Raw genomic sequence first — 13,360 nt, forward strand, 5'->3', positions numbered from 1 at the left:
TTGAATTGAAGTATAAATTTGTTCTACCGTGAGATATTTGCAGTACACCCATGAACCATGACAAGCTAAGGTCACAGAATTGTGCAAAGTTTCATTTTCAAGGTTTGAAGGTTTGGGGATTTTTAAAAACTAACAGAGTTGAAATTTGTGGTCATGGTCAAACAGTGATAAAATTAAGAACAGATAAAGCCACAAATAAAACTCTTTGAGACTTGAAAGCTTGGTGTTGTTGAAGGAGGGTAAGTACTGCCCTTTAATCAAAAGCACCAAGTGCTTGTTACAGTGAACAGAGAAGCCAAGGCTGAAAGAGGTCTGAAATTCAATGCAGAAGATTGCTTTTCTAAAGCACTGCCACAGTGCAGGAGAGAGAGAAACAAAGGAATGCAACACTCATTTGCCTAGAAGAATTTGTTAGAAAAATACATCACTTGCAATGAGACATGCTTTGCAATTGCAATACACAGGAAAAGTATTTAGGACAGCAGTAGCTGCTAGGTGAATATTCAACTCGGTCGTCACCACCTGAAAATGCTCAGGCTCAGCAGGAGTATGACTACACCTTACTCTCCCCCAGCTTCAGCTGGACTCAGCAGCACACCTCTATGATAACTAAAAAGTTGGCCTTTATCAAGAGATAAGAATTTAGCTCTTAGTACAGCTTTCAGCGTAAACAATTTTCTGACATGCCAAAGTGCTTGGAGTCCATCCAAAAAGTTTCTGCTGATTTTATTCTTTTTCTTACTTCTTGTTCAGAGTGGATTCGTAAGTTTTACTTCAGTTGTTTCAGTTCTTCAAATGTTTTTAAGGCTACTTTGGAGTATTAAAGATACACCATAGTTTTATTTTTTTTAAACAACTGAAGAGGACGACATTAAAGTACATACACCAGAGTTAAACAACACTTACCAGAGTTTCATTTGACAAATGCTCTAAGCACTACAGTCAGAAAGAACTTGAGCAAAAAGAAACCTTTCATCATGTAAAACAATGCTGTCATGCCACAGCCTGCTTCATGCCCAATGGGCTTCAGAAGAACCAACCATTCAAATACTTCACAGTTTTAAAGTTTCAACATCTGAATAGAGAAGTCCTGTAAAAAAATGAGAAAAAACAATGGCAGAAGCTCACTTGGCTCTGCAGAGTGAGAATGTCAAACTGGGGGAAACTCTACCAGGCAGAAAAGAAAGTAACACTGCTGAGGACTGGGTGCCTGATTACCCAGGAGCGACATAATGGAGAACGGCTCTGGACACTGCCATTCTGAGACAAGACAGCTCAAGGGAGTACAACAAAATAAAGCAGGACACGTCAGATGTAGAAGTACTGGAGACTCTGCAGAGCAATGGAGTGAGAGATCTTTGACTAAATTAGAAAACTACTGCATCTAGCTGTGGTCAACTGGCATTGCCCTGAAAGATCAAGAAGAAACATGATAAAATAGGCCCCATTACAAGTCTTACTTTTAAATGCATCATCTTATCAGGATTAATGTGATGTCTATTATTAACCAGATGATTTTAGCCTGAGAAAATTTTTTCTCAAAGAGATATGTGATAATCAAATTTGTACTAAAATAAAACTAGAGCTTTTTCACTTGTTGCAACAGCACACAGATTTGTTTTATACAAGGCAAGGAATGGTTGGTAACAGTCAGTGACAACACACAGCTGCTTGCTGAAGAGCATAAAGCAGCATGGAAAAAAAGGCCCAAAATCCAACACTTCCATGGTATTTTAAGGGGCCTTTGCAGGTCACTTGTCCAGCCTCCCTATTTGAAGGGGAGCCATCCCCAATGCTAGATCAGGACCAACTTAGCTTTGTTGAGCCATTCCTGAACCTTTCCAGGAATGGAGTTCCAGCACCTCTCTTATAAACCATTCTCTGTCCTTTGCCACTCTCCTTGTGAGCAAGTTTTCCTTGAAGCTTTTCCAGGGCCTCCCATACAGCAACTCAGAGCTGTAGCCCTTTGATGTACTATCTAGGGCATGACCCCACAATCTTGTAACTACCCTCCCTACAGCTGTAGGCTCCAATTGGATCACCCTGCACATTCTCTTCTCAGGCTAAACTGGCCCTTCAGCTCTCCTCATGGCTCACACGTCCTAGAACCCTGACCACCTTGAACACTCTCCAGTTTTTCAGTATCTCTTAAAGGCCCAAAACAAGACACAATATTTGAAGCAAGCCCTTCTCAGTGCCATGCCAAAGAGGTAATAACTTCCCTCTATCTGCTGCTCATGCTTTTCCTAAGGTAACCCAGCATGTGGTTTGACCACTGTATGATAAGCATGGTATTGGCTCACACCCAATTACATAGTCAAAGAAAGAAGTCAATTTATGATTCATACACTGTTGTTTTTCATAAGGCAAATTGAAAACTAAACACCCAGAAGCTAGAATCCATCAGCATGGATGAGTTTCAGTGTGCCTTTAAAGAGTCATGGTGGATGTAAAGTAAAAACCAGCATGGATAAGCAGAAGATAACACTGGAGGATGGTTCATGCCAGATTGATAAGCATGGGCACAACCACTCTTTTCATTCTAAGAACAGTTCTTTGGCTTTGAAGTTCAAAAAGATGGGACTGCATTTTTGCAGGAACCAAACAAGGGAAGTCTCTGCCCTGACTGCCAACTTAGTCACCAAGAAGTTTGCCCTTAAGTACCCTTCCAAATCCCATTTCATTCCACAGACCTCCTCTCACCAATGGAAAACACAGTGACCAACAAGCAACTGCTGTGAGAACTAGCCTGGACTAGGAAATTTTAAATGTTTCAAATGGGATGTAGGATATTTAGTATACGTTGACACATAACACATACATTATTTTGTATCTAAGAGGGACACTTTAGATTCAGATGTTTTCTTCAGATCCTGCAATCATTGCATAGAAAATGTGAGTATGAATTCATCCCTGCATGGTCAGTAGCAAAAAGCTGCTGTGCAATACAATTTAGGCAGGATGGGAATCTCGAACAATGTAAAACATAATGACAGTCTCATAGATTTAGATGCTTAACAGTTGTAAAAATCAAGACAGAAAAGTGTGACAAATTTTGGATGGTAACTGGGGAAGACAGCTACATAGGAAAGGTTACAAAAGACAAGCAATAATCTGGGCTGGCACTGAACTATGACTACCAATATTTAGAAAAATACCCAAAAGATTGGCACTTCCTCAGATTTGTCATAGAGGTTAGCAGAGCAATCCTGTTCTTAAGACCTTTTTCTTTTGAGACTCTGCCAGCTGACTGAAAATCATCAGCAGAATCAGAAGTTACTGAGCAATTTATGAACTAGTTCAGCAGGTACCAAATGCTACAAATTCAATAATCATAGATTTACAAGGTACTTTACCTATAAAGGACCTCAAATTAAGTTAAAAATGTTCTTTAAATATTTTCATTCAGATCTTGTGATGCTGGAAAGTGCCTTTCAAGTACATTAGCCATCAGCCATTCCACAGGTTTTCATGTGCTGGCACTCAAAGTAACATTCATTCTGCTGATGTAAATCAAACTATGAAAGAACAGTGCAAGAGGATGGTCTGTAGGTACCCTGGTTCCCAGTTTTCTGGCAATTCTCCACCACCAGTAATGATTCACAACTGTTAATTCCTTGGCCCTCCCAGCCCTTAGCATTCCTTACAACTTTTACATTTTCACATCTCAACAACACCATCTCTATATGCATTGCTACTGCTTGGCTGCAGGACCATGGGAAGGGATTTGCCTGTGATGGAGCTCCAATGTTTTTGGAAGTTCTGCTGAGAAGTGAGACCTTATCAGATGGCTGCTCCTCATTCAGGATAATCAAATGTGTTTTTCTTGCTGAGAGAAGATACTGGATGTGGCACTCAGTGCCATGGTTTAGTTAATGAGGAGGTGTTAGGTCATAGGTTGGACTTGATCTCAAAGGTCTTTTCCAGCCTAGTTCAATCTGTGATTCTGCAATTCTGTGAATCCAGCTATGCAGGAAAGAGTCACTGGGCAGACCTCCCATAGACTGTTGTGTAACTTCAGCTTTTAAATACTCAGGATTTGCAGTAACCCGAACAACAATTGGTTTTGTCCCTGCAGACCGGGCTGGAGGAAGGAACACACTCTTTTGGGTTCCCATACAAGACAATTCCCAAGACCTGACTGGGTGCTGATGAGACAAGTGTCACACCCTGTAACAGATGTGGCCCTTTAGAAGCAGAGCAGGAAAAAGCAAGGCCTGTATTGACCCTGTGGTACCTGACTGGAAGACGTATCTGGCCAAGCCTTGCATCAGCTCTGCTGGCCAGGTGGGTGGCGCCGACTCCCCCGTCTCCCTCTTCAGCCGGAATGTCAGCTCAAACCCAAAACCACTTGGTCCATCTGTTCCTGTAAACCTGGAGGGAATGAAAAATAAAAAGTCATGACACACTTCTTGTAACCAGAGCAGGATTGAAGATTAGGACCATGGAAAAAGGAGAAGTGTTTTCCTCACAGAACCAGCCATCCAGGGAGTGGAATCTGGATCCTGTGTTCTGTAACCACATATGCAGATCTACCTAACTGACTGATACAGGACACTGGCAGCCTCACAAATGGAAAGTTGTATCTTGGACAACCAGCATCCCTATAGTGTTTTATTAGTTTCAAATATCAGTTAGTAAAGGAAAAAAATAAATATTTCTTAAAGGGAGAAATAAAAATGCTTCAAAGTGGATAATTTTCAAGAACTGATTCCAGGAAAAAGCATAAACCAGAAACTGAAATACATTATGAATGGGTCAGTTTTAAGAAAGATCAAAGTTAACAAAAAGCCTTCGAGCTGATGTTTCACAGCTATGTTTTCTGAAAGTAAGATGGCTCCCTATTGACTTTCCTCCTTTCAAGGCATGTTCTGAAACAACACAGCTTTACTTCTAATATGAAATGAGCTAGAGTTCAGTGGGCTTTTTTTTAACCTCTTGGATCTCTGCTTCCCAAAAATAACTGTTTAAAGAAGACCACACATGCTTTACATTGATCCATATGAAAATTACTGAATAACAGAAGTGTTTAGGTGAATATCCATCAAATCTAAAGCAACACTTGTATTTAGGAGAACATTGCTGGTCACAACACACCAGTAGTCACAAAGCAGTAAAGCTGACAGGCAACGTTATTTAAATGGATTTGTTCATATGGTACTGTGACTTTTAAACAGAGACTTACTAAATAAGAAAAAAACAGGTAAGGAAACAAGCATTAAGCTACTTCCATTATAAGATTTTTTTTTAAATCCCCAAAGATTCAAGACATACCTTCCAAAGAACACTCAGAAAATGCAGCAGCAAACAATGCTTATATTTTCAAATTAACAGTTAAATCTTAGAAGAATTTTATTTGCATCTAAGAGATTTGTATTTAAAGATTAGACTTAAAATGTTTTTGAATGGTTAATGGTCACAAGTTGGTGAAAATACAGGGAAAATTTAAAAACATGTAATTCACCTGCACTGTGCAGCTGTTCTGAAGTAACAGTCAATAAAGTGAAAGTCTTTGATCTGTTTAATTTTAGCTTGGTAATCTGGTTTTGAGGAAATTGTGACATGTGTGGCTTTGAATACTCATGATTACTTTGGAAATACTTTATGCTTAATTTAGACAGGTCTTTCATAGAAAGAAATATTAATATCCAGAATGTAATTAGCATAGTAATTTTATTAGTATTTTTGCCAAAGGTTTTGCTTTTATTATCCAATAGCAAAGTTATGCAGCTTGGCTTCTCTTACAGATATCCTTTTTACTGCAAGTGCTCACACTGGCCCCAGCTTCAAAATTGTGATAAGGATGCATCAGTCTTCTAGTGGAAAGGCAAGTAGCATGGGAAATTATTTTTCCCAATTAGAAACCTAAGATCTCCAGATACATGTGCCAATGGAAGACAGAACAAATGGCTTATCATCTCTCACAAGGACAGAGATACTCCTCATGTGGAAACACTTGGTCCTCATGGCAGTCTTCTCCTTTCAGAGTAGGTCTCAACTGCTTAAGCATTATCTTAGGAAGATGACAAGAAGCTGGACAAAAAACCCACCACACCTTGCAGGCTTGATTTTCAAACTTGTGCTTCTTCCTGTAAGTTCCAAATTCCCCCCAAACTTCCAGAAAGTTCCTAGAAAATCAATCATTGTCATCCAGCCAGACAATGAGCAAGCTAAAAACCCTAAGAATATTTCCAGAACAGAAAGACCAGACAAGCCTCATTTCCACAAAAAAAAAAAAAAAACCAAAAAAACCAAAAAAAAAAAAAAAAAAAAAACCCAAAAACAAACAAACAAAAAAAAAAAAAAAAAAACCAAAAACCAAAACCAAAACAAAACAAAAAAAAAAAACAACAAACTGGGTGGAAGGATAACCATACACAGATGGAAGAAATCTTGGTAAAGCACATGGAAGCCATGAATCCTTCCACAGACCTCCCCACATTCTCTGCTACCTGTACCTGCTCCCTTTCCATTGGAAAGCATTCCCAGCAGGTCAGCCTGACACAACTCCTGTGCCAGCTGCAGAGGCAACATGCTTTGACTACAGCCTTTGATCTACAGAAACTAGATTCTGGCACTATTTGGGGCTAGTTTCTCTGAGAGCTCGGGAAGTGAGGAATGAGATGATAGGTTTGGTGTAGGTTTTTCTGGTCTTGGTTAGGTTCGCTGAGTGCTTTTGTTGTTTTGTTTTTGGTTTTTTGGGTGGTTTGTTTGTTTTTGGGTTTTAATGCGGGTTTTTGGGTTTTTTTTGTGGGGGGGTGGGGAAGGGTGGTAGTGGCTTGAATCTGAAGGTAACCAATTCAAACTACAGCCAATTTAGAATAAGGACTTTGGAGCTTAGTTCAGCATCTCAGCACTGAAGTGCTTTACAGGTAATTTATTCAGTCAAATTCTTGCAACACAGCAGTCCAAAAGCCTCTCAGCCTCTCAGTAAGATGATGGTCTGACATGGAACATGTGCAGGGAGAAAGGCTCAGAATTAGTATTTTGTATCCCTGCATGGCCCCGCTACATAGACTGAAAGCTGCAGTACAGCATTAAATTTCTGTACTAACAGATCTGAATATTTCACATAGTTTGTTTTATGCCTTGGTTCTGGTGAACCCTGGAGTTTTGAGTGAAAGTTTCTTCTAAACACTTCTAAAACACAAAGGGGAAGAGGGGGAGGGGGAACCCCTATTTTGCCCCAAAACTAAAGATGCTAAGTATAAAGAGTCTACATGGACTATATTGTGCCCACCACCGCTTTGCTCCCTCCAACATAAGGGCACATCACCTTTTTAGCCAACCCAACTGCAAAGCAACTGGGTAAGTTTTCAGAAAAATAAACACTGATGGAAAAATTCTTGGCTTGCTGCATGCTCACTGGCACACAGCAGATAGTTTAATATTATGACTACAGCAGTAATAGAGGCTCTGGTATCTGCCAAGTCAAATCCAACCCCATATTTAATATTAAAACCTTATTTTGTCAAAAGAACAAAAATAAACCTTTCAAAAGCCAAGGTCATACATTACATGCCATTCTTAGGTTAAAACTCCCGTTATCTGTTCAGCAAATCAGCTCAGAACAAACCACACTGCAGCACTGCACATATGCTGGAGGAGCCTGCCTTGTTCCTTTAATGAGGTAAGAGTTTCACTGATCATGATATTTAGTTCCAGCAAAAGAATCCAAAGAAATAGAGGCCCCTTTATTTACAGAGCTGTGCAACCAGGCCCCCCCGAGCCCCCCACCACCCCACACTCTGCCAGGCCCTCTTCTGAAACCACACACAGAGAACTGAAAAGCTGCTCCCCTCTGCAGCAGAGTACCCAGGACGTTTTTCACATCAAATAACCCAGCTTAAGAGGATCAAAAGCCAAAGTAGCCCTTTGCTTTAAAAGCAGCAGAGGCTTTTCAGTTTAAATCAAAGCTATATGCCAAAGCATTTTCATTCTCACTTTTGCAAGGAAGAAGGGAAGATTTGCTTCACTGCAGTGCAAATGGCAGTATTTCTGCAATTCTGCTTTTGAAAGCTACACAGCTCTGTACAAGGAGCAGAGTGTACTAGGTGTTTATTTTTTTGAGAGTTTAAGAGTATGTGCATATAAATATATTAGGTGAACCAATCCCTGGAAACGGGAGTTTACATAGGGAAATCACTATGATTATTTCAGCCTGAGAACAACAAGAAAGCCCTTTCAGGCTGTTTGGGGATAGTTAGGACTGCACTTTCAGAAGTCACAGCTGCACTCCCAACAGCTTCAGAGAGATAAACCGACTCTCTTCTGGGAAGCAAGGTCACAGCACTCTGGAATGACTTGTCTCAGACTCAATGTTCAGCTGCTTCAACACTACTTTTCTGAAACCACTTAAGATGTCTTTTACTTAAACTTCTTAATTGCATCTTTCCACATCTTCTACAAAGACAGTTACCTGTTCTGCTGCTGGTGAGCTACTCTGATACCATTTTGAAGGCTGCAGAAATACATTATCATTACATTTCTAAACCTGACATCAGAAAGAGCTGCTGGTATTTGTATCAGGACCAATTTTAATTGTGCCCACAATCCCCATCCCACCCACCAAAAAATCCTCAACAGAATAATTGCCAATCCATAGTTCAGTACTCCAGATCAGCATCTCAGGATCTTTTCAAAGAGATGGTCAAATCAAGGTGACAGACAGGATCCACCACTCTGCCTGATGAGAACAAAGCACTTGGGAGTCCAACACTCAACAGTGTTTCAAGGCTGCAGAGCTAATACCTGTCCCAGAAGATTTTTCTATCAGGTAGCAAAGAGCCTACTAGTAGCAACACAGAGGACTGGTGTCACAAAAAGCATCAAGGTACCCAGTGCCTGACTTCACAGGTCCTCCCTGAAAATCACTTGAATCACCTGAGATGTGAATCACTTCCTTTTTACTGTCCACTAAAAAGCAACACAAAGGGTGGTCTCCTGTCCAAAACCAAAGGAGAAGACTTCAGCAGCCACTGAGCTAAACACTTCAGTGTCTCTGTCTCCTGGGAAGGGTGTCAGGCAAGAGCTGATGTGCCTTAAACAAGATTATGCACAGTAAGTCTTCTGAATTCAAGCTTCAGGTGCACTGTGCAATTTCTACCCACCATAAGCAAATGACCCTCAGATTTCAGAGCTTAAAGGAAAAAGAAAAAAAAAGGAAGAAAAAAAAAAAAGGACCCTACCTAGTGCTTCCAATATCTTGCCTAACAGGAAGCAGTTGTTTTTAGTGCAGCTGTCAAACAGTATAAAACTATAAAACTCTCGTCTGAGAACCCCAACAGCATGCTGGGAGGTTCCTGTAAAGCAATTCCGTAAGAAAATAGGCACAGCAACCCCTTTACATAAAAGGCTTAAAAAGTATCCAGAAGAGTAATTTCAGCCAAAACCTACCTGCTTACTCACATATTCTCCTGGATTGTCTCCTGACATTTAAAAAAGTATTAATTCACATAAAAACATTTAAGAGAAGCAAGGGGTGGTTATCTGGATGTCAGATGGTTATCTGTTCAGAGTACTTAGCAGGAAATTCCATGAGCTCCTGCTACTCCAAACTTGCACACACAATCTTACTGGACTGCTTTGCAGCTTAATTTAAGAAAAAACTTCATGGATAAGCAGGACAAATATAAACATAAAACGAACACATGCTCAAAGATTTCTGTTCATGTAAAATCGGTTGGAAAGTGAGTGACACAGGGCTCAGAGATATCAGTCTGTAGCAGCTGCTGCTTAGAGCTTGCTCTTGCAGTACATCATATCAAATGTGTAAGCCATCAACCAAATGGAAAACTCTTCTAGAAAGTTAAATTGTTTTTAGAGATTTATTCCAACATCTAAATCCAAACAGATGCAGAGCACTCACTCTGAAGTTATTTGGAGGAGTTTCTCAGCTTTCTGAAAAACTCATGTAGATCCACTTAGAAAGCTTACACTGAGATAGAGCTGAGTAAAATTTGTGAATTGATTTGTGCTGGCCAGTATGAAAACAGAATTGTGTTTCACTGAGCTACCATTCAATGAGGGAAGAGCTGTTACAGGGCAGAGGGGGAAGAGGAGACAAGGTACAGTTTCACTCACATATACACAACACTGATTTCACAGATTTTACTATTCAGCTTCTTTAAAACTCAGCCAGTTACAATCTTGTCCCTGAAACCCGGAGAATCACAGTTTAGATTTTGTTTTTACACAATTGCCTCTGTAAAAACATTGATACAACAGATAAATTGTTTTTTCCTCTAAACCTACAGAGTCAAGTCAACCTTATTAGTAATTCTGCAGGCACAACTGTTTTATATAGTGTCACTAGATAGTGATCAAACTCTGGAATCAGATCTAGGGATGTGATCCAGGGAACTCAGCCCTCTGAGAAAGCATCAACTGGAAACTTTTGGAGGTCCCTTCTAATCCAAGTGATTCTACAAATCATCATGGCCAACAACACAGGTATGAACTTCTGCTACTGATACTCTGTACCCAGAACTCCACTTGCAGGACCCATAGCCGATCACAAATACTTGCGTTAAACTCATTTTGACAGAAGTGGTTCCTATACTCAGCTCCTGCCCAACCACCTACAAAACAGCTCCTGAACTGTGCTATCTCCAGCCTTGTATGTTAAAGTAAGCCACCATTAGTTTTCTGGTCACCTAAATATGCTGGGCTGCAAGTTAAGGCAATCTGGGGGTTGTTTCTTTGAGGCTCTGCTGTCCATGCCATGAAAGTGGTAGCATCTGGAAGGAGGACAAGATCATGCTTAGCTGCTGGAGGTTAATCCCTTTGAGCTCTAGAGGCTTGGAAGCATTATTGTCCTGGTCTGGAGAGTGCCAACATACAGTCACACCTGTAGGGACAGTGCTTGCAGATTAAGGGCAAAAGGCTGCAAAGGCCCTGTCAGTGCCAAAGGGATGGATCTGCCTCATTATTAACAGGAAACTTCAGAATACTCTGAAAGCGCTCAAACAGCATCCAGGTTACCTAAGTTTGAACCTCCTGTCTGCTACAAACTTCTCCTCAGCAAGTTACTTAGGGATTTGATTCTCAGATGTAAATAATGATAGCTCCCTGCTTCAAAGAGTAATGTGGCACACTCATCATATAGGAAATGCTTATTATGCTCCATCTATCAAGGTCACAAAAGCTGGGAAATTAACTCCACATTCTGCACAGCATGGACAAATACAGAACACGGGAAATGACTAAAACAACCAAATACGAAACAGGAGGTTGCATGGGATATGTCACTCCCTACTCCAGCAAAAGATGTTCATATGAGGGCAGTTTACATTCTATTTTTTCTATTTTATGGTGCCTGGATGTAGCTATACCAGTAGGTGATGGTTTATTCTTACATTACAGTTATAGCTAAACTGACAAGACCAAACCAGTTCCTCTTCATGATTTCCAAAGCAACTTATTAAAAATAAATAAATCTTTGTGCAATCAAGTAACTAGACTACTGACATGTGTTTCAGCTCAAGGGCTCACACATTTCCCCACAGAGCTACTCTGGCTTTCCACTTCATGGCCAGCAGAATCAGTCCAGGCCCAGGTGACATGTTGAGAGCAGGTTCTGAACCACCACAACCAGCACCACAAGTGAGGCTGTGCTTCCTGACAAAGAAAGTGCAAACAGTTTCACTGCAAAAGCCTGGGAAGTTGCAGCAGACTGGCATCATCTTAATGCCCACTGAAAGGATCTGGAAAGAAAAGCTAGGAGTACAATAAGGATTTACTATTGCATTCACAGAACAAGAGTGAAGGCACTGATGAAAAAGAAAACTTATCAAGATCTGTAACATTTTACTTAAGCTGCCTATTTATGCTGCACTTCAGAACTACTCATACTTTGTTTCTACAAGGCCCAGAAGAACAGAGCTCTCTTTTGGCCTGAGCTGGAGGTGATTCTGCCAACAAAGCACACAGTCACTGCACGACACAGTGCATTAGAGAAGACAAACTTCCATCTGCACATGGGTCCCACTTCCTATTGGATCCGAATCCTCAGCTCTGATAGACAGAGAATGGCAATACATCTCCACAACCTCACCTAAAGACTCAGCTGCAACCTCACCAGGCAAGAGAACATGAGCAAAGGGCTAGTTTGAGCCAGCATGGCTGGGAAGGGCAGTATTGTTGTGTTTGGTGAGCAGCCGGGAACAGGGCACCAGCTTTCCTTGCAGTGTCTGCTGGCTCCCTCCTAGCTGCTACTGTGGAAAGCTCTGCAGCTGCCGGGAGGAACCTATTCGCATAACAAAAGTACCTTTCAAAAGCAGTACGGGAGGGTGGAAAGAATATGAAAAAACCCTCAAAGCCACTGACAGCTACAGTTAGTATTTTTCAGCATTGCCTAAAGGTCTCAGGCAAGGATCAGGACTCCAATACCTTATGTAGAATATAAACACTGGTGTCTCCCATTACTTTCATGCTGGCTAAAGAACATACCTTAAGAAAAAGCATGCAAGAAGGAAACTTTAGCATATCCTTGAGCACACTTTTAGAACTTTCATACAATTAAGTTCTCAGCTGTGCAATAAATTAACTCGGGGCGTAAAAGGTATTCAGGAGCTTTTAGGAGCCTGAACTCCAAAAGCCTGCAAACAGGCTGTAGGCACCCATGGCTGGTAGGCAAAATGCTCAATGAGAACAAGCAAGGTGAATTGATTTGTGCTGGAAGTCAACTGTATTTGGGGCTGCACCACCAGAGGTGTGGCCAGCATGTTGAGGGAAGTGGTTCTGCTCTTCTTCTCTGCTCTTGCAAGATCCCACCTGGACTGCTGCATCCAGCTCTGGGACTCCCATCCTAAAAATAATATGGATCTGTTGCAGCAAGTCCTGAGGATGGCCATGAAGAGGCTCAGAGGACTGGGGACAGGCTGAGAGAGTTGGGCCTGTTCAGCCTGAAAAAGACAAGGCTCCAGGGAGACCTCAGAGCACCTTCCAGTACCAAAAGGGCTGGAGAGCTGGAGAAAGTCTTGACAATGGCACAAAGTGACAGGACAAGGGGGAATGCCTTTAAACTGACAGAGAGTAGGTTTAGATTAGATACTAGGAAGAAATTCTTTACTGTGAGGGTGGAGAAATTCTTTACTGAGGCACAGGGCTGTCCAGCAGAGCTGTGGGTGCCCCATTGCTGGAAGTGTTCCAGGCCAGGCTGGATGGGGCTTTGAGGAAGCTGGTCTAGCAGGGATTGGAGCTAGAAGATCTTTACGGTCCCTTCCAACCTAAACCCACCTATGTCTCTCTGATCCTGATGGATCTCGAATTCAATCCCTGATCTTTCACTTCATCAGCTATAGAAACCCAGACAATTCTGCCTTCCTTGGTGAGCTGTTACATAGTCTCTTTTCATTGC

At 41.3% G+C, this 13,360-nt stretch overlaps 1 protein-coding gene across 2 annotated transcripts in view; it reads right to left on the reverse strand.

The window, feature by feature from the left end:
• The window catches only part of SUFU (SUFU negative regulator of hedgehog signaling), an 88,113-nt gene that overhangs the window by 60,017 nt on the left and 14,736 nt on the right, over window positions 1-13,360 (reverse strand). For both annotated transcript variants that reach the window (XM_054636982.2, XM_054636983.2), the window contains exon 3: window positions 4,238-4,374. In XM_054636982.2, coding sequence (XP_054492957.1) covers window positions 4,238-4,374 — 137 coding nt within the window. The remainder of the gene's footprint in view (window positions 1-4,237; window positions 4,375-13,360) is intronic.

Source organism: Agelaius phoeniceus, chromosome 9, assembly GCF_051311805.1.
Source record: "Agelaius phoeniceus isolate bAgePho1 chromosome 9, bAgePho1.hap1, whole genome shotgun sequence".
NCBI classification, from domain to species: Eukaryota; Metazoa; Chordata; class Aves; order Passeriformes; family Icteridae; genus Agelaius; species Agelaius phoeniceus.